Genomic DNA, 22,678 nt, shown 5'->3' on the forward strand with positions numbered 1-22,678 from the left:
ATAGGTAAAACATTTTGACTCAAGTGATTTAAATTCAGCCTAAGTGAAAAACAGCAAAACTAGGCTTTTAGTACTCATTCATTAAGAAATTAGTATGTAGTTTACATACAATATGTAATTTTCATATTATGATATTGCCAAAATAAAACTACCAACCAACTCCAGCTGACAGCTCCACAAGTAGTGACTAGCAGGCTAAAACCACCTGATGAAACACCAGAAGTGACAGTGCTTCTGGATTTCACTACAAAATACTCAGCAGGAGATCTTTTGACTCTCCGCCCTTACTCTGAACCATGAAATCTCTTTTCTCAATCTCTCTTCTCCTCTACTCCACATTCCTAACCTTCAGCTAGCTTGGTCCCCTTAAATATTAGTGGAGTTGCTCTTCAGTCTTTCTTACAGGGAAAACAGAACCAAGGACTCCTGATTCACATTCTTTTGTGGTTATGCTTTCTTTCACTATCTCAGGAAACCATCTGTAAAGCAGACAGATTATTTTCCAATGGTACTAGACGTTAGAAAGCTTAGCTGATCATCTTTACACAGCTTGCTAAAGGTTCTCAGATGAAAGGTACTATATATGATGATTATTATCTGTACAACTACCTACACATCAATTAAGAGTAACGAGCACCAGACTGCTACTGACGGGAAAGAAGAATATAGTTAAAAGCAATACTCCTCAACTACTAGATAGAGTCCAAGCAGAAGAGACAACATTTCCTTTTTTGTTCTTTTTTTCCTTTTGGTCCAGTACAGATCTAAAAGTGTACTTTTTTTTATAAATGTCACTCTTAAATGTGCAAAAATAATGGAATGAAGTGTTTCAGTTCGAGTGACACCACTCTGCAAGTCAACAACTTCTTCCTCCCTCATGTCCATTATGAAAGATTTGTAATTTGTTCCTGCTTTTCCTCTGTTCTTCATTAACAGAATATGCAGAACAAGAAAGAAGGGCTATTTGCAATGACTCTCGTAGTCACTATCTCACCTCCTGGAAGTGAACTAACATAGGAGAGTTGGGAGGAGCGTGACCAAGCTGGCCATCAGGAAACACAGGACTTCGTTGTTTAAAGGATTATTTCATCAGGAAAAGCCACTCATACTTAAAATCTCAATTGGTGTGTATCCCCAGAACTGCTGCCATCTGGGGAGAACAAAGCCACGTGTTGCTAGATTACACAGATCCATGCGCAAAGCACGGACCCACATTTGACAGGCATGCTCTATCCATGTAAGAGACTGCAGCCACAGCTAGTCTTATTCAAAGTCCAGGGAGAAAACGTGGTGCAGCACTGTACAGAATGGGACGTCAGGTGCTCGCTGCCCAGAGCACTTACACAGGGCATGCAAGGCTCAGGTTCTGGGTTCTCTGTCTGTGGATGCTCTCACCCTCCCACGAGGGTGACCACACTGCCCTGGGGCATGCTCAGCCTCTCACTGAAGCTGTGACACTCTGGAGAATTGTAATCACTTGCAAAAAATGAAATGGAGAGAAATGAAAAAGCTCAGGGAAAAGGAGGAGGTAAATGAACACCAGGTGCTGTTACTAGGGAATTCACTTAGTACAACAACAATCTCAACAGTCTTAGTTCTGGCTTCTGTTCCCAAGATCACTTAACCATCTCTACAAGTCTTGTCTGTGGAGATGCCCGTTTTAAGACAATTAAGCATCAAGAATTCCTTGTTCTGCTCATCACAGCAAGGTTTGGAATTCTACACTACTGTCAGAAACTAAGCATCGTTAAGCTGATGCAGTTATTAGTACACCACTAATTACTCTTTGGCAGTGTTGCAAAATTCTAAATCTCACTGAAGAAAGAAAATTAAAAACATTCTTCTTAATCACTGTTTTAAACATATTCCACATCAACAAGTAGCTTACTAAGCATTTAGATCCCAAACCTGATCCTTCTCTGCTTATGTAAGAGTTCATGGGCACAGGTTCATTTCACACAGAAATTTACCACACAACAGCAAGTGAAAGAAGTGACTGTATGAAGCAGTCGCAGTATATCTTCCAAATTAAAAAAAAAAGAATGGCTGTGGTTGTTCAAGCACTTGGAAGCATGTCAGTAAACAGCCCTGACAGCCTTTGATAGTATCAATTTAAGTCACAGAGGTCAAAAATCTTTTTGCAGTCCTGTACCTGGCAAGGAAAAGCACTATTCATCACTAGATACCTCAAATGATTCCAGAAATAGACTTTCCCTTGCTGCTCATTAGCAGCAGCTCTATGAATTGAGACAGATTTGGGTTTTTTGAGAAAAACCTCTACAGGATGTTCTAAAAAGCTTAAACTCTTCCTTCAGGAAACAAACCCAGCACCCAAACCATCATCCACATACTCTGCGTAACCCTATTCCACAAAGGAATGCCTTTGTTTCGTCACTGAAAGCCCTGATAACAAGAATTGAAAGTTCACCAGCCACCTCAAGACACAGATGTTCACGTGTTACAGTAACTCAGTTTCAATTCTACACATACTCTACCCAACCCATCTGGATTCTTCACTTTTTCTACAAAGATCAGTGGTAAAAGGAAAAAATTGAACCCCTAATAAAACCAACACTTTCAGACCTCAAATGTGGTTTATATACACAGCAATTGTATATAATTGTATTTGTAAGGTCCAATAGTTTTGGACCTTACAAATAAACAATGATTTTAAAATCCACCCAGCTTTCTTTAATTCAAAAGGATGTTTTCTAGGGCATTGTCTATGCATACATAGAATAAATAGTAAGAATAGATTTTTACTTTTGTAGTCTGCTATGGACAAATCACTATGAAAAAGGAGAAACTACTTCAATTATGATTCACTAACTAGTTACAGAAATGATAGTTTGGTCCAACTTAAAATACTATCCTTCATGCACAAGGAAAACTCCAAGTCTTTAGAAGCAATTTATATCTGTGGTAAATGCTGACCACTGATCAGCCTTCAGAACGGCAAAATTTTCAAGTATTATCTCAATGACTATTTACACTTAGTTCTGCATGATCATATCTATACTGTAGGGTCAACAAAAAAATAAAAGAAAAGAATGACCAAGCCCTGACCTTGTCTCTATAAATATAACTCTAAAGAAAAATAAAACCCAACCTGCATTAACTGTTCTCTGCAAACACTGTAAAGACTATAACACAACACAGAATGTAAGAATGTGCACAATTCTACACAATTTTTGACCCATTGCAAAAAAAATTAGTTCCTTAATTTTAAGACAACGCCTAATTATTCCTTCCTTAATCAGGATTTTAGATCTGCTATGAAACTTCAGAGTTTCAGATTAAGCCGATAGAATTTAATTTTAAAGATCAAAGTAAATCCTAGATATAGTCTTCTTTAGGGTATGCAGAAGCCACTGCAAAATATCTAAACTCTAGTCCTCAAATTAGGCTGTCATAATTTAAATTCATTTGGAATGGATAACAGAAGTGGGATGAGTATTCATGATTTATGCACAAAACACATCAACGAGCTTAGAACTCATAGTTATAGTGGTGACACCTAAGAGACATGGGAGTAGAACAGAAAAAAAATTTGCTTAAAGTAATCAAACAGTAGGCCTCCTAGAAAATTTAGAGAAACCAATGACATTTACAAAAACCAAATGTGCCTATTTTTGGAATAAACATTTGGCAAGTAGTAGAAGCATAGGTCATTTCACATCACATGACCTTCAAGCAAATACTTAAAAATACACCCTCAAAACTAAGATGGACTTAACTGAATTCCAGCGTTTAGATTTTACCTCACACATCAGTTAAAACATAAATCTTGCAACAGTTGCAATACACGAGAAAATCAAATGCTGAGGACAGAATAATTTGAGGTTAAGACTTAATACTGCAGGATGAGAATTTAAGTTGGATACTTAATACACACTGAATTAAGATGCATATTGTCAGCACCATGACTGCAGCATTAAATTTTTTAAATTATACCTGAACGTTGTAATTACTCACACACGCAGTTATACTTTAAACAGTTAGAAGTACAGTAGCATCAATTAAAATCCTTTGTAGCAACACCAGATAATGGAATATGAAGAGAACCTTCCAAACTCTCAAACTGCACATTTCTTCATATACTGCAGTGTTATAGATGAACACTGAGGTGTATTTTTGACAGTTGAGTAGCACTTGGTGTTTATTTCCCATGAAGTCTAAGAGCATTACTAAGTTTCAGGAGCATGTTAAAAAAGTAAATCACTGTTGCACATCAGTGACATGTAGGAAAACAGACAGATGAGGAAAAGGAGAAAAAAAAACAGGGAGGAACAGTAGCAGCAAGGGAAGAATAATGACTCTAAATGGCAAACTTCCAGAACTTTCATTTTATCATTCTGATAATAATCCTGTCACATTTCCACACCAAGCTTATATACCTTTAAAAGTTATTATTTCACTAGGAACAACATAAGGAAGCTTAACATGACTAAGGTTTTGGGTGCTAGTCATGCTCAGAGAATAAAAAGTAACTTTAAATTTCTTGGAAGATAGTATGAATAATTACCCATGCCAGTTCCAGCTGGTGCAATCTCTTTGGAGAAGATTTCCACAGCTTCTCTTTGTTTATGGTGTACAGCAAGCCAAAGAACAGCTTCCCGAGGACCCTGCTTCCAAAAGTCCGAAATTAGATTATCTTAGACGCAGAACATCAGGTAATTTTACAAAAACTGAAAAATAACTTCAGCTCAGCATTCAAATCCAATCAATCCATGACTTTTTTTATCCACCGTCACTACAATTTAACTGTTAACTTCTCATGATCTTAATTTTGGAATACCATTGAATCAACTGTTGGATATTTCACGTCACTAGGTCACTGTGCCTTTTCTGCAGCATTTTCCAAGAATCAAGTGCTGGTAACTAACAATACCAAACACTTGGCTTTACTCAGTGGAACTGGCAAACAAACTTTGCTCTTATTCCAAGTGCAGGGACAGTACTCTAGGGCCAGGTTAGAGCCAGGTTCAGATCTCTTTGCATCAAGAAGGAAGCAGATCTGTCTACAGAAAAGAATTCAAACCTAATCCTTGGGAGATAAATGTGAGAACAGAAGTTGTAAAAACCATCATGTTTTCAGAGAAAAGAACAGATACTCCCTCTGAAAGTAAACCAAATCAGTACTGTCCTTGCACATTATAAGCATTGTCTCTCACTTCAAATTTTATTTCCCCAAAAATTCTATTTCCAGCCACTGAAGGATCTACCATTGGAACCAATACACAAAAAAAATGCAGCTGTAAAACAAACCAAACAAATGAACAATTTTAACATTCAATGTTCCCAAAGTTATCATAAGAGTCACTAAATTACTACCAATAGTAATTAACCAGAAACATTCTTGCAAAAAAAACATATTCATTCATTCACATCTGCTTTTTGGTTCTAAAGTGTAGCATATAATCAACACTCCCTTTAAACGTCCATGTTTACCTCCTTGCCTGCAAATGCAAGATACAATGGTCTATGAAAATATGCTGAATCCTGTTTTGAGTGGATGAACCCAGTACTAAAACTGGGTATATAGACTGAAACCACTAATCTTACAGTATCAGAATTAAAACAAAACAAAACAAAACAGAACAAAACAAAAAACAACAACAACAAAATCTTAATGTCTTGGAAATCAACTGACAAAGGGTTACCAGAAAACAAACACAGCACATACAATTTTTATGCAGCAAGCTCAAATGCCTGATGTACTATTAATAAATAGCTTTTACATGAAACACATCCCAGATTTCCAAACCACAAACTCACTGACTGAAGGAGTCACTGTCATAACTCTTTCCTCCCCAACAGACCAGGAGATACTAAAAATCAAAACACCACTAAAATTACTCAGTACTGATTCAGGTCCCCTCCTAGCTCACACCGGGCTGGTGGTGACGAAGCAATCTATCAGTGACAGGCAGCAATCACTTCAACAGGCAGAGAACTCTGAGAAAAAGAAGTGCTTGCCCCTCTTTCCTATTTCTCAAGGATATTTTGTGTTGTCAGGAACAGTCAATACTCCACACAGGAACTCAGACTACAGTATGCAGGCTTACCTAAGGCTGGGAGACACAGTGATTTCACAGCTGCAAAGGGTAACCATTGCATCAATTTGACAAATGTGCATAGGAAGTAGTCCAGCCACACCATGTATCTATACTGAGCTCCAAAGATTGTTTAACTTACCCTGTCTTGGTATCCACTTACATATTTGCTTCAAATTCAGGTGGTAGAACTTCCGAAGCACAAACTATTTTCCTTATGTGTTAATACACTGCCTAGCATAGCATGGCTCTGGTGTTGAGCACTGTGATTTGTAACCCAAGTAATCAGGTCTAATTTTGCATGGAAAGACATGGTAGGAAAGAGTGTTTAAGGGACTACATTATCCTTACCTGAAGACCCAGGAGTATATGTTTTGCTTGGGATTCTATGACTTTGTACTTTAAATGGAAAAGCAAACTCCACTCCCCAACCCTTTTTCTGAAGCTACCACGGCTGCTTTCCAGATGAAAGATCTCCTGGCTAGCTTCTTCTAAAACGCTGGAGGAAGCATGAAGGATAAAGGCAATAGAGCGATTTCCTGTATTCCAGCCTTAGCTCTCACATCCTGTTTCAGACATGTATGAGAAGCACATACAATGGCAATAACACTGTTTACTTTTAATATAAGACCTGGGAACTGAGGCTGGAAATACAGAAAGTACTACAAATACTCTTTCTTTAAAAAATTTCTTTAGTCTTACTATAAGCAAGGCAAACTGAACAATTGGGAGAAAGTGCTTTTGCTCTCTTCATGGGAAGTGCTTCTTCAACTCATTACCCACTTTGTACAATGAGACAGAAAACTTCCTATATAACAATTCAATTAAAGAATATATTACAGTGTGTAATAAGGAGTTGGTACAAACAGAACACACAAGTTGAACATCTGGAACATCTGTTCCTATGTTTCAGAATCTTGATTCTCTACTCTTAGTAAGAGACTTAAAATTGCAGGTTTTATAGTCTTAAAATGAAAAAGACCACATTATAAAGCTCAGGAAACTTCAGGAAGCAACTCTTGTTTCTTTGCTGAAGGAAATTGAAACTCAAGCACTGAAATGAATAGCTGCAGATATAACCTGACCAATTTCTAAGAACACTCAATTTCACTAGTAACAAGTCTACTGTCCTTCTCTATATCACATTCTCATTTCCTTCAGATACAAACTGTTGGCTATTAAATGTCAGCCCTCTTAAAAACAAACTCAGAGTTGAGTTTTGCCACGTGTACCTTAAGAGCTTTGCAAGACTGCCACTGACAAAGAATTAAATGCTACCGTTTTGGAACAAACTATACTGTCTAAATATTTAAACTGCGTCTAAGTGAGGACATGATTTACAGTCTTTTTCCTTTAAAAAGGACTTGCTTTCTCTAGATTAGGAAAGCAGACCATGGATATCACAGCTGCACTGTGATGGCTATGGCCATCATTTATATTCTTACATATGCAGTCATTGTGCAGAATTACATAGCTGAAGATTCTTTCTCAAGTAGTACTCACAGACAATTTTAAAGTCACACAGGCAACTTTAACGTTGAGATTTCCTGATTGCAATATTTATAATGTGGTCTTTTAGCATTACATCTAATGCAATTTAAGTCTATGCCACAGAAGTTATTATATTAAGGTATTTCTTTAGGAGAATATCAGAACAGTACAACAACGTTTTTGAATTATTTCATATCAATGTTTCTGTTCAATATTGCAAAGACCTTGTCAGTGTTAATTTTATACATTAAGTAGTGACAGTGAGTTCTCCGAAACATGAAGTGGTGAAATTCCCAAGATGATAGTGACTTCCTTTAAAGTTATGGAAAAGATAATATGCAAAGATAAAAAGAGGTCAGTAAAAGTTTAAGAACACTCCACTGCATACTTACACCATCTATACTCCTTCTAGCATGGGGTCCATATGTATCTTCAGACCCTAAAACCTGTACATTCACTGCACTGTAATCTCCATATCCAAGCTGACTGAAAATAAGACGAGTCCTGCAACAAATGATTTTTTTATTAGTAAACTGTCTTGAAATGATTATCTGAAGTAGCCCTGTGTGGTCCACAGAGGTTAACTCTATCAAGCAGCTGTATAAAAGCTTTTATCAGTTGAAAATTTAGAATTCTGTTAGGATATATATTCTGCTTGGTGGAACAAGCAACATTTTTTGGTTTGGCAGAACATTTTGAAGACATTGCTAATGTATCATTGTTGTTATAAATGTAATTACAGCACTTTTCCCTGATTCAAGAGAGCACAGTAAACAAGTTGAAATAATTTCCTGATTTCACAGAGACAGCAGCAGCACCACAATCTGTTTCAATCAGACAAAGATTCACATAGTCCAGTCTGAAATAATGTCCAAGAGCAAACATGAAATGGAAAACACCATTCTATTTTTTTTTCCTGAAATAATCACCTAGCTTCCAGAAAGATGGCATTCCCGAGGTTCTGAGTCTCTGAGTCATCTCAGCTTCCTTGATTTTCTCAATAGCTCTTGGACACAAGCTTTTATCATTAGCAATTACAGAGCCCCTATCAGGCTGCTCTCATCTGCCATATCTCTTGAGGGAAGTCAGAAAACTCCTTCACCACAGAACTGCACGCAGGCATGTAGAACAATCATTCCAAGTTCACAGTAAACCTTGGATTTCGACTTTCCAAGTGTAGTTTCTGCCTGGGTCTACAACAGGACAGGGAGGAAGCTTTATATAAAGCATGGCACAAGGAAACAGATCTCCTAACTAGAAAGACTGGAACTACTGGAGTAAGCACTGAGAGATTCCTGATATGGAATTATATTTAAGAGGAACATACTGCCAAAAGATGGTGGAATGACAGTACAACTGAAAGTTTATCACTCTGCCCTGGAACTGTAACTCCGTTCTAGCAAAAGACAAAAAAACAATCACTGGGTCACATTTTAGAAGGTAGTAAAGTAAGTGTGTTTTAAACACAAACTCAGTAAACTTTCTAAATTTCCTATCAGCACGACTTCTCATAAAAAAGTTCTGTGAAAGTTGCTGAAAACTCATTTCACATGGGTTTATCTCTGGCATTTAATGAAATTTAATCTCAATCACAGCTTGTTCCTCACTAACTTGAGTTTCTTTCCAGCCACCTATTTTCAAATGTATTTGGCACTTTTCTCACTCTGTCAAATGTAACTGAAGAGCAGTTACATACTGAAAACAGGTTTCTTGAAAATGCTACTTAAGTTCTGAAATGTCATCCCAATAGGAAAACTATAATCATCTAGGATCCTTAAAAGGTTAGTAATGTTGCCATCATGTCTCACTGTTCTATTTTCATCACCTCTGGAAAGGAAAAAAAAAATAAAGCCAGAACCCCTTCCAAGACTCAATTACCAACCTTTGCAGAATACTTTCTGCAGTGCGTTTTGCTTTTTCTACTGCCTTTGGGCCTCCCACTGGACAGACGGCAGTAGCTCTGAAGCCATCAAGATAAGTGGCATTTACCTAATGATAAAGGGATTATGAAGTTACATGGAATTCCGTACTGACAGGCTATAAATGCCCTCTGGCAATCATTAGCTGTACAAATATACACTTTTTAAACAAAGTAACAGGTTTTTATGTATCAAATAAGGTTTGGCGTTTCAAATTTTCCACCTCTTTCTTTTACTCTTGAGGCAGAGAAGATGAGGATAGTGCTAAGTTTTAGCATTTTTCTCCAAAATGTAAGATTTTGTAAATCAAAATATATCTTTCACGACACAAAACGAGGTAATACCTTATAAAATGTTGAAGGAGGCAATCCTTTTGCGCCACAAACTTTCACTGCTCCACCATCAAAACCTATAGTGGTTGAAAATCAGTATTTCAGCTTCCTCAATATAACTTCAAAGACATAATTTTGTGATACATATTAATCAAATGCACTTAAATAAAAAGCAAATTACTGATAGCTGTACTGCTGCAGGAAAGAGAATCTTTCAGAGAACAGTCCTTCCTGCCTTAGAAAGAACAGCAGCAAAGTGGTGACTGAATTTATGACTTCCAGAAGCCTTTTAAAAGGGTGATGGAAATGTTTATTCACGCACTTAAAACATACTTAGCAAAGTAGCCTTAGGACATTAGACTCAATAGTTATTTTCCTCTTAATATCCGGTTATTGCACACACACACAGAGCATACATACTACTGCAGATGGCAGGAGTGGACTGCTGTCCCTCACTTGGTAAAGAATCAGAACAAGGTGAGAAACCAGTGAGAGCTATTGGCTGAGAGCTTAGAAAGTGAAGGGTAACTTAACTTTAGCTTTCTTGTCAATAACAGAAACAGTCGGAATATATGCTCCAGGGCAACAACCATGTTCACTACTAGGAACATTAATGCCAAAAACAAATGGAGAAAATTGCTGTGATGGCATCAAGTTCAAGCTTGAGCTGGAGAAAATCAGTAGGTGCTGCTGTAGAAAATCAGCAGTGCAAGACTGGCACCTCATGTCTGAGAGACAGAATTATAGTGTAGTTCACCTGTGCCTAACCTGTGTTTGCAAATATTTAAGCAGCAGTTCAAAGCTTTACACAAACACTCTGAAAAGATCAGATCAGAACAGACCAAAAATAAGTAAATGTCATTAGTACAAATGTTACACACCACTCAAATAACACCATGACTCTCACTCAAAACTGACATGAGATTAATTTAACTCTCTCAATACAGAATGACATCCCTCTATTCAGGGTGAAGATCTGAAAGAGGTTTATGTTCCAGGTGAAAGCGTAATACAAAGAAAAAAAATACCACAAAACCAAATGCATAGCATCCATTGATGAAAAGAAAACAAGCACCTCTCAGCTCAAACACTGCAAGTAATCCAGCAGGACAATAAAACTGGCAACATAAACAGCAAAATTAGACAGCTTGCCTGTTTTTACTAGTGTACATGTCAAAGGACTTTAAAATATTTAAGCAATCTGCCCATTTTCCATCTGTTATATTTCTAAGAAGACTAACTGAAAGTTCATGTGAAAGTTCATTTTAAGTTCAAACATGTCATATCAGGTCATTTGCAAGCTAAAAGTTCATAGGAAGGTTAGGGTTTCTTTTTTTAAAAAGAAAAAATCTAGGGGCTAAGAGAAGCAAGCTGGCCTTATCAGACTGCTATTTGGTTATGTTGCATGAGCAGAAGATTCACTGTACCATGCTATGGTATTTTATTACTCAAGAAAAATATTTTTTATGTTACCACATTTTCAGTTTTATCCCACTGATTTTTTTATTTGCGATTTCGATTGTTCTAAGCTTTAGAAAGACACTTGGCATCCTGTCACAAGTAAGTTCCATTAGAAGGAAAGAATATAATATAGATGCAGTAAAAAGCAAATTTTAGATGACAGTAGATAAAATTTTTTTAAGCTGTCTTACTCAAATAACAGCTCTTGGAATTCCTTAAGCCGGGGGGTTTTTTGTTTTTCTTCTGAAGCTGAATTCTCAACTAAAATTATATTCATCTTTAGTCTACTGGCTCTTAAGTGTTTTGAGGATTGCAAATGAGCTTTTTAAAAAAAGATTCTCTTAATCATGCTATGATCCACCTAACCATCTAAAAAACCAACATTACCAAGTAGTTACTTGAAAGACACAGCCTTTCATTGTTACCAACACTTCAAATGCCCTAACTATAAACATGTACAAAACATTTTTTTGATAAAAGGAATTCAGCTGCAGTTTAAAAAATTACTGAAATCATAGTGAAACTGTCTCGATGTTCTTCATACTGAATACATAGTTTAAGGACTTGACAGGTGCAAGGCATGCATTAAAATGTAAAGCAAAAGGAGTAGTGATCAAAAATATAAATTAGTCAGCCAGCAAAATAAGTACGATTATGTTTAAATTTCTAAAGCAATTTCTAGCACAAGTCCTTGAAAGTATCAATTTAATACAGCATGACTCTAAGGAACTGATTTAACAAGAAATATGCAGAGACTACACAGAAATTAAAGTAGCTGCTTTTGTTTGATTAACATACTTCATTGACACAGATATCTTTACATGAAAGAGGACTAACCTGGAATTTCAGTGATGGAAACCTGGGAAAAGTCACATGTAACATCTGGTAAAAGATAGCGCTGAGGATTGCCCAATTCATACACCAACTGTTCAGCTACAGTACCAAAAGAGATTAGACCCCCTGTGTCTGGTGGTTTGGAAAGAATAAAGTCTCCTTCAGAGGAACATTCCACAATGGGAAAGCCTATGTTGTGCCTAGAATGTGAAAAACATTAGGAAAAAAAAACATATAAATACAAAGGAAAAGTGAAAAGAAATATTAACAACACACCAAATTGTATAGTAATGGCCAATTAAGTAATACCTGTCAAGAGTTATGATTTATCTGGTTGTTTCTACAGGAACATACACTAAAAAAAAGCCCTGAACAAACTGCTCAACTGTAATAATACAAGTCTATTGGTACTCTATTGTCTGGTGAAGAAACAGAGATATAACAACAGATACCACCTGCAAACATGGATGTATGAAAGGGAATGGAGAAGAACACTAACAGGAACAGTTCAAGTAAAAAGAAGCAGAAAGAGATGGAGGACTATAATTAAAGATGTAAATTTGGAGTAAAATAAACAATGGTTGACTTTAGCCCTATTTGGCTACAGCAGCACACACAGCATGACAGTGAAGACATCTAAGTTCATCTTGCACTCTGGATTTGTAAAAAGGCAGTTAAAGCAGGAAGAACAAACTGCACTGGGAACTTCAGAGATTAAGGGAAGTAGGAAACAGGAATAATCACACCTACAAAGGATAATTTCACATGTTAATAAATTATACAAAGGGATGTCATAATCTGAAAACAGAAAGACATGAAAGTTAATATCTTCAGCACACAGAAGACAGAGCTAATAGAAAATTATAAGGTACAACAAAAAGAAATGAGTGAAATTATGAGCATGCTCATAAATTAAAATATTCCTCTTCCTCCTCACACTCTCACAAGCAAAGTAAACAAAACGTGCTCAAATAACTCATAATAGGAGGCACATACTGGTCATTAGAGCAGCAGGGCAGAATTTTCAGGATTATGTGGACAAGATCCAGGCATCTGCTTTTCCAGCTAAAAGGCTTTCAGTTATTTACAGAGAACTTGAGAATTTATTCATTTACTTACTGAGAATTTTCAGAAGTATCTGAGAATGAAAACAAGAGTGCAAAAATTCTTCTAAAAAGGCTACCTGCTCCATTCCCTCTCACAGGAAGTCTGAAATTTGTACAAGTGTGCCACACACATAAAATGAGTACAGAAAGAGGAGTTAAAAGAGATACAGCTCCGTGCAAAAGCTAAATTGTTCTGAAAAGGTCCTAATAATGAAAGGTGGTGAACTTTACCACACTCATTAAAGCCAATGACCTTCAGGTCCTTCATACAAACTGAAACCAGCCTATCCCTCAATTTAATTATTTTTGGGTGGTACTGGTAACAATGTGCTGAACATACAACTGAACTGTTTATCAGCAAAGGTTACATGAACACAGTTTGTATAACATAAATCCACAAAGTCTGGAAGAAAGTAAGCAAAAATACCAGTGAACTCTTAAGGGACATTTGTAAAAGTTCATGGGAGTCTGAGCAGATTCCTTATCATCGAGACTATTCAAACATAACTCCATTATTTTAAAAAAGGATTAAGACACAAGATGTTACCAGAGATCAGCAACTTTTAACACTTATAGCAAACAAACTTGAGAATTATGGTAGCTGGTGGACACCTAGAAAAGCCCGCATCAAATCAGTAAAGACAATACTTCATTTGGCCTTTGAAACTATTTACACCATTAAACAGACATAGGAAACAAAAAACCCACCCTGGTGAATGCAAAGAAATTAATGGAATCAAAAAGTTTATATACAGGCTATTCTAGCGGGGGAGGTTTTGAGGGGAAGAGGAGAGAGAAAAGATGGCAGTAGGAAGTATGTACTATCCAAAATTTTGAAGTGTGACGTAAGAAAAAAGCAACACCCAACCCCCCCTCAATTCTTAGTCTTGAATATTAATGTATGGTAACAGACTGATGTGTAATTATCCTGATTTTAGATGCAAGGAGACACACCGAGGAAGCATCATGATTTGGCCAGTGTAACAGAGCAGAATCAGTGACTGAACAAGGCTAGCATTAAGAAGCTTTTGCCATGTTTGTGTGCTTGACCCCACCAACTATCTGTCCTAAGGCAACAGCACCAAGTGCTCTGCTAGCAGGCTCAGTGCAGCTCACTCAGATCACGTACCCAGAAGAGGTACCACTCCCATGAAGACAGATCAGCCAGAGCAGTCCATTTCCCTGCATGGACACCCACTGCCCCTGCTGCAGCCCACTCTGATCTCAGTCATCAGCACATGCAACTCTTACAGTACTCCCCAGACACCTTTGTTTTGAAGGAAGAAGTTAACTGGTAGACACTCAACTTTCTATTCTGAACCACTCAGTCTACTAATATTGATTCAACTTCATTTTGCCCAATTTCCACTCTCAAAACTCCCAAATCACTAAAAAACAAAACCCAAATACAACAGTGATACAAAGTGAGGAATTTCACCCTCTAATATGCTCAAAATATTGCTCCCTGCTCAGAGTACACCACCTTTTCTGTACTGTCAGTTAGCTGCAGAAGATGTGTGTTCCCCCAGGTTATGCCAGCTCTGAAAACTTCCCTCACTTTTTTCATAATTCACCACATAGAGGTCAATGATCTGGATAAGAAGCCCCTGGACTCCACCTGTACTGTAACTGGATGACTGGGAAAATACAAATACCCAGTACTATCTTGTAGCAGATGGTAGTAATAACCCACATTAACATGCACACATTTAAGACAAAAACATATTTTGTAAATTACTAAAAGATATTACTTATAATCAATTTTTACCCTGGAAATATACTGGTCTGTCACTCCCATAATACAGTCAAATGACAGCTACCTAAACCTGGCATAAAAAGCTCTTTAGCAGCAGTAGCTGCCTGGCTCAGGTATACCACAAGTAGTTTAGTCACACCATCACCTTTACCAGCACTTCCACTATTAAAATAGTGACACTTTGCCTGATTCACCTGTAGGTTTTGCTGAATGACTACACACTATATGACATCTGCTCTGTGGGGAATATGCCACTTTTAGGCTGCCCATAATCCATAGCCAAGCTGTATGTCTGTATAGTATAGCAGGGGAGTAGCCACAGAACTATGAACTTCAGCAGCAACCAAGGTCATGGCATCCAAAGGTACTATGGCTAAGTGGCATCCTTCAACAATAAAATAATTCCATCAGTTTAGGACAAAATCCCCATGCAGGATGAGGTAGTAGCAAGCAATGGAAACAATTCCGAAAAGGAATTAATATAATTAATTCTTATTAAATTATATAAATTAATAAAATACAGTACTAGAGATAAATATCAAGTACGATTTTTAAAATATTAAAGCAATTCTTTTAGCACACGGTCAATATACACAAGTAATACACGTCAGTTCGTGAGGGGAGATGACAACTACCATACTTTAATCCAAAAGGTCAATTTCAGGTTGCATGTTTGCTGCTTAACAAGTAAATATATTATACTATACTACATATAACTGTATATATAGTATACACGTTAAGAAACCAGAACAATTAATGAGACCAAGCTAAGATTACACCCCAGAAAAACCCTCCAAGCTGGGCCTAGATGGGAGTTAACAGTTAAAGCAGGTCTTAGTGAAGACCTACAGCACAGTAGCAACCAAGTTACAAAACTTGAAGCCATCATCTGATCAGCTTACTCTTACAGCAGTCAAAAACCTGAGTCTCCAGTCAAGTTCTCCGCCTGCCAACAACTTACTCTTGGATTAATTTTTCCCATGTAAAATGTTGTTTATTCTTCAGCTTTGGCTCTCAGAAATGTTAGAGTTGATTGGCATGTCACAGGTAATAAACTGAGCTCTCTAAGCAGGGATCTCCTCCCTGTCTACTCTGGGACACTATTCAGAAGCCTCTGAGGAGCCATCAAGATAAACTTCCTTCTTTTTTTGCCACACTTCGTACACCATTTGAATTACAAGAAAAGTAAAATCCATGACCAATACTTTGGCTCAGGGAGAGAGTAGTCCCGAGAGTGCATTACTTGAGACAGAACACGTATTTCTCCCCTCCGAAGTGTCAAATCCCTCAAGTGCCTCATTCTAGCTGCTAGCGCTCGATCAAGATTACTGGCAACAGAAGATGGGACAGTGAGTGTAGTACATTTACTTGCAGGGGAAGTTGCTGCAAGAATGAAAACCAAACCCCACAGCAATGCATGTGATGTGGAAGTGATCCAGGATCCAAGTAAGCTGTGGTATGAACTTTTAGCTTTACAGCAAATGCACTTTGCTGGGATGTGACTCAGTGAATGACACACCAAGGAGTGCTCTAAGCCAAGCTTCTCAACTCCTTATGTATTTTAACCAGAACACTACTAGGCGAAAAGCAGAAGCTCCTACCAGTTCTAGCAGTGTTTTGACAACGGATCCAAAACCGGTAATACATCAGGCAAGATCAGCACAAACTTACAAAGTAAAGGTATAAGCATCTCGTTACGTATGGGTACCAAAATATTTTCTAACATGCAATTCTACTTTAGGCAAGACTTGCTGATTGCACCACTTATCTGCTCTGACTAGAGCATTTCAGGCTATGTCTTGTATCCCAGCTTCTAATGGTCAGACAATTTCAGGCTAAACAGACTAGCTGCCTGGTGTTTTCAGCTGCCTGGAACAGATGGCACTACAGAGAAAAAAACATTCCATGCTGCTGAATGGGACCTGCATGCTGGATTTTTTTCTAGTCCCAAATGAAGGAATCTGGATCCAGCCCTTAAGAGACTACAGCTATTGACTTACCCTTTTGGTCATCCCAGGCCAGAGGATTATGCAGTCTCAACCATTGTACACTCTTGGCTTAGGGCAAAATGTCAGTGTTTATCATCTCCTCAAAATGATTACTCTACTGATCAGCCTTAGTTTATTCTCTCCTGCATTTCAAAACAAAACAAAACAATGTACTATCACCTACTAGCACTAAATAATAGCAAGAGACAGCAATGTCTGGGGACAAATGAAATTAAATAGAGCTCTGAATTATCAATGTACTTCCCGCAATACAGTTCATTTTCACACATGGCATGAATTCCTCACTGGAAGCTGTGCAATAGACATTAAATAGGGAGCAGTGATGTATTATCACTTCTGCTGACCATCTGCTGATGTGTATTACTATACAAACAACAGAAAAGGAGTAAGTGCCTTTTTTGATAACACTAACTTAAAATCAGCATTTAGGAATGGACATTACTCTTCTATAGACTATGAACTAATAGTTTCTTGCACTTTCTCTGTTAAACAAGCAGCCACCGTCTCACTAGCAAAATAAACAGCACCTACCCCCTCTACCTGTCTCTCCATCTTCATGAAAACTGGACAAAACCTTACAGCTTCAAGATTCCCACCTTTAAGCCAAAAGCATCAAGGAGATACACGCAGCACAAATCTGAGTGCCTTAGGCAAATACACAGAAAGCAAGTAAGTTTAGCTTCTATCAGCTACAGTAACTTTAAGAGGCACAAGTTGGAACATGCACTTCACTTGTTTTACATTAAAAACTTACTTTAAGGAGACAACAAAGAAAATTAAAGAATATCTCAGGTTTTAATAATTAACCATTAAATGGCCACAATACACACAACAAATATGCCTGAGATTTAAAGCACCCTTTTGCAGTGGAATTGAGTTCTCAGAAGTATCTGCATCGAACATTTCAAGAAAATTAAAAACAAACAACTGTCCCCAAAACACCAAACAAAACACCAACCAAACTATGTTGGATGAGTGGATTCAATCCAGTCCCTCAATACTTATGGAGACATGAAAGTATATGCACAGAATGTAAGCTCCAACTTGCTTGGCTTCATTTAGATTAATTAAAGTACTCTTGTTTGCAGAGTCAATTCTTTTTGCTTATGATTAAACAATAGACAGATAAGATTTATAAACCTGAAATGTAACAAATTCTTTGGGTTTTGTTCACAAGTTACAAAAAAATCATATTCATCAGTCCTCCTCAGACAGAAGAGCCATGTGGACTACTGTTCTTGAGGAAGAAGAAAAACTCCAAAGATTATCAAAAAAATGACCCCAGTCTAAGGCTAACCAAGCTCACCCTCTGCAGTAAGGTGTGAGGAGAGAGGCTGCCCTCCAGTGTTCAGTTACCAGACATCAGTAAGTGCAAGCATTTTCTGCTCTTGGCTGCACAAATGCATTCTCGGAGTGGGAAACTCATACAGGAAAGGCACATTAATGATAAAGACAGATTTAACTTGGCTTCTTCCCCCTCCTAATTACTGATTTAGTTGGTATGATTTGGATTTAAGATTAGGTACCACAGACACAGTGATTTACTGAGATCTAAATTATGCACTTATTTTCAGGAGATTGCTAAAAAATAGTTTCTCCTAAATGAGGGAGAAATCGTTAATAGACACAGTCAAGTAACATCTGCAAACACTGTCAGAGTTCTGTTGACCTATTTGCAATACAGCTACTGTTAGTGGCTGCAGGTATGGCATGTTTTGGTCACTACTGAGACTGAGGTACAATGTTATTATTGTGCATTATTATGAATACATTATCTACATGCATTGAAAACAGATTCAGACTGTCTAAACAATGAAAACCCCATGCTATGAAGTTTATTTAAACTAAAGAGAGAACAGGTTACTACAAAACTATTAAATGGAAAACACATTTTTCTGCATCCCAAGAGCTTTCATAGTATTTGCCCTCCATGCTTTTGGGCCTAAATATAGCAAATGACTATTTATCAGGAAACCAAAACATATCCAATTGATCTTTTCCCTGCCTTCCTTCTCCCTAAATGGATGTGCTGGATCACAACTTCACTTCAGTTAGTGAAGTGCATCTCCACTCTACATCTCAAAACTTAAAATCAAAACTCACACATTATACTGGGTTTTAGCAGCTTATCATACAGGCTGATGTGTCACATTATTTTATTTCAAAGAATTCATCAATTACATGTCTAAGACTCAAAATTTGCAAACAAGCTGACAGGTTTTAAGGCACCATGATCAATTCTTTAGCAGACTTAAACCGAAGGTAAATAAGTAACTGTTAAATCAGCACAAATACAGTCATTAATGGTTTCAGGGTATGTATGCACATCAGTGGGGACAAGGGAACAGAGCGGTATCAGGTGTTAAACTTCTACATCCTTTAAGAGAGATTCAATACAGCACCAGTCAGCTCTAAGACACAAGTCTAATATGGTCTCAAGACAAAGCTCTGTGATTTTACAGACACAAAACTATTACATATGCATATTTGTGTACATAAACTCATCTGTAAAATGAACTATTCCCACTCCAATAGCTCACAACTTAATATATTCAAGCTTTTTTTTTTTTTTTTTTTTTTTTAAGCCAGATTGACACTCCTCAAAGAAAAATCCTTAAAAATAAAGATGCATAAAACATTTTAGTAAGAAAATTAGTATTCTGGTTTTTTGCTTTAATTTTTTTATAAAGCAAGGTTTTCTGGAGTCACAGCTGCAGAAGATTGTAAGAAGTTTCATGACAGAGCATAATTAAATTAGGAGAGACATGAGAAAAGAAATTATAAATTTCCAAACCAGAGTTACTTGTTACTATAAGCTCACTCCTTTGATTTCCCATAGAATACAACAGGGAAGAGTGAGTGCAGTTTGTTCAGTAGCCTTCCAGTAGGTGAGAAGAAATGTCTGATCCTGTTTGTTACCATGCCATACATTCACGTTTCATTAGCAGTGCTCAGGAACCCAGAAAAGCAGCACATGTCTTTTAGCATCACGCTCTGAACCAGAAGCAGCCACTACAAGGAGAAGAAAAAATCCTGGCAGCCCTGTGGCTCTTCAGACGACAGGGCACAGTCCTGCTGGTTCATCCACCTGGACCAGAGTCAGCTTGGGAGCAGGAACACGCTGTATTAAGGCACCCTTCTCTCCTGCATCTCCCTGCTGCTCTTCAGCACTTTCCTCCATCACATAAAAAAACAGCTGCCTTCTCATGACACAGCACAGGACAAGATTCTTCCCTCTCCTCCCAAGAAATACAGAAGTAACTGCAGCCAGAACTACGCAAAAAAAAAAAAAAAAAAAAAAAAAAGTGCTCCCCAGCTACTTTTTAACTACTCTTACAAACAGGCTGGTAAGAAGCAGGCTCCCTCAGCAGGCAGAACAACACACTTATGTGTGACTCTAATTCAATAGCTCTGAACACGAGATACACACAGGACTGACCACCCAACACATTCAAGTTCATCAGGTTATTCAGCAGGACAGAACAACCGCATATATTCACTCCTACCTAAGCAAAACGTGTGAAATTTTTGACTGACCACCTAACACCTCTGATCAAACTGAAGACTACTGTAACAGCATCCAAAGTATCTATATTATCTTTTCCAATACAATCATATATAAAAGTCAATAATAAATCCTTTCAAAAAGCAGAAGATACTGAAGGAAACAGGAAAAAACCTAGCTTAAAAGGGAAAAAATAATCAAAGAGATAATTTTTTTTTCAAAATCTGTTCAAGTTAACAAAATGAAGACTGTGTCTGACCAAAAAGGAAAACTTCAAAAGGGAAAACAGAACTGGCAGAAAAGTAACACTGAGGTGGCAAAATATCAATAGGCACATATTGTGTCCCCAAAAAGAGAAAAGTAGAAGCAGCTTTTACAACACAGATTGAAGCAGAAAACCTCATCTTTTGTCCTCTACAAACATGTATGCTGGTATCAAGTGTACCTACCAGTCTGGTACTGTGTGCCAATCAGTGAATATTCCACCTGTACACTGAGCACCACATTCAATGAGATGACCTGCAAGACTGAGAAAACACAAAACTAAGTAAAAGACTGCAAGACTTAGTAAAATGCAAAATCGATTTTCACAATCCCGCTTTAAACTACAATGGAAACAGAGCTAAATAACAAAAAATTTTCCTCCACAAGTACCAAGCATACAATTATGATTTATACATTAAGTGTAACAAGGGATCCTGAAAAATTAGTAGAGTTTTTAAAGGACTAGCATTTACAAAAAGAATTTTCCTACAAAAAATGAATACCTAGAAGAATTATCTCACACCTAAAACCAAGTTTCCTTAGTAATTTCATATCTTGATCTAAATTCAGTATTTTAGTAGTCTATGCTGTGTGCAACTGAATAGACAAAGACCATTTTTAAATGAAGAGATATAAAATCTCACCTCTAATGTGAAGGACATAATATATTATGATTATGTACTATTATTTTCAAATTTTGATTGTGACAGTCCATAAATATTCAACAGAATTATGGGAAAAATCTTCATCTCTATCATCCCCAACTGAGTGGAGCCTGAATAAATTTCTCTCCACGTTTTTCTTCTCAAGCAGAGGTTCAATAACACTAACAGTAGAGTGTGCTCAGGCTATCTAAGTAATCACTCTTTTATGAGGACTTCAAATACATGATGCACAATGTTAAATTAGGTGGCATAATTTTACTCCTTTCTGAATCAGATTTCCTAACCTTAAGACTACTGTCAAGGATTTATAAATGGGAGCACTGACACTGACCTTCAACAAAACCACACCAGGATGCTGCCTTCTGACCAAACCTGTTGTTGTGCATCTTTCAGAGTAAGCCCTGTGACCACCCCAACTATCGACAGTGCCAACCAAACAGAAGAGCCTGGGAATCAGTGGCCTATACTGTAAGATTGCATCTCTTGACAAAAAGCAAACAACAGGAGAAAGTCAAGCTGTTACATAAAATCTTTAAACCCTTTCTTCCTTTTCTTAAGTTGGTTCCAAAATGAAGTTTCTGTAATTCTGATTCCAAGTGAGAGTAGTAAGTGAGCCTTGAAAAAGAGCTCAAAACCTAACAAAAACTTGAAATTAATGCAATGATAATACAAAAAATTAGCATGTGCTGAAAAAGTTGGTATCTTGACATTATGATATCAAATACAGATTTACCCCATTTCTTCTATCATTTACCTTCCTGCAGCTAGCAAGTCATAGTCATCCCTATTCCAGCCAAACTAGAAGAAAAACACAAATATTTTAAACACATAGAAGTTTCATACAGTACAAAAAACTGCACACAGTATGTTCTTTGCTTTGAATAACAATGCATTGGATATATTTTAAATCTAAATAACAATAATTGGCAGGCACTGTACATGGATTTGAGCTCCTCTATAGCAAATTAGAAAAAAAAAACAACCTGTAATATATTTCAGTTTTCCTCCTATTGATACAAATTTAAACTCTGAAAGTCATACCCTCTTCAAAGAAACTGTCAGTCCAGCATCCATATAACTCAAAACCTGCACAACCTTGAAGTTTAAAAGTATAGTACCTATCTTGTGTCACCTGGACAAACCACCATGTCTCTTCAAATTTTTAAAATTATCATTTCCTAGAGTAGCACCAGTCACCCTCAGAAACTCGAAGTATGCTTTCTGTTTAACCAGAAATTTTAACTAGACTCTTTTCCCTGAGTTCAACCTGCAAGCAATAC

General features: G+C 37.2%; 1 protein-coding gene across 1 annotated transcript in view; it reads right to left on the minus strand.

The window, feature by feature from the left end:
• LOC136360017 (uncharacterized) overlaps positions 1–22,678 on the minus strand; it is a 58,722-nt gene that overhangs the window by 27,583 nt on the left and 8,461 nt on the right. The window contains exons 11-17 of the mRNA XM_066316901.1: positions 22,153–22,196; positions 20,919–20,996; positions 12,097–12,293; positions 9,811–9,875; positions 9,430–9,536; positions 7,940–8,051; positions 4,526–4,625 (exon numbers count right to left, since the gene is read on the minus strand). Coding sequence (XP_066172998.1) covers positions 4,526–4,625; positions 7,940–8,051; positions 9,430–9,536; positions 9,811–9,875; positions 12,097–12,293; positions 20,919–20,996; positions 22,153–22,196 — 703 coding nt within the window. The remainder of the gene's footprint in view (positions 1–4,525; positions 4,626–7,939; positions 8,052–9,429; positions 9,537–9,810; positions 9,876–12,096; positions 12,294–20,918; positions 20,997–22,152; positions 22,197–22,678) is intronic.

This window comes from Sylvia atricapilla, chromosome 4 (genome assembly GCF_009819655.1).
Source record: "Sylvia atricapilla isolate bSylAtr1 chromosome 4, bSylAtr1.pri, whole genome shotgun sequence".
Taxonomy (NCBI): Eukaryota; Metazoa; Chordata; class Aves; order Passeriformes; family Sylviidae; genus Sylvia; species Sylvia atricapilla.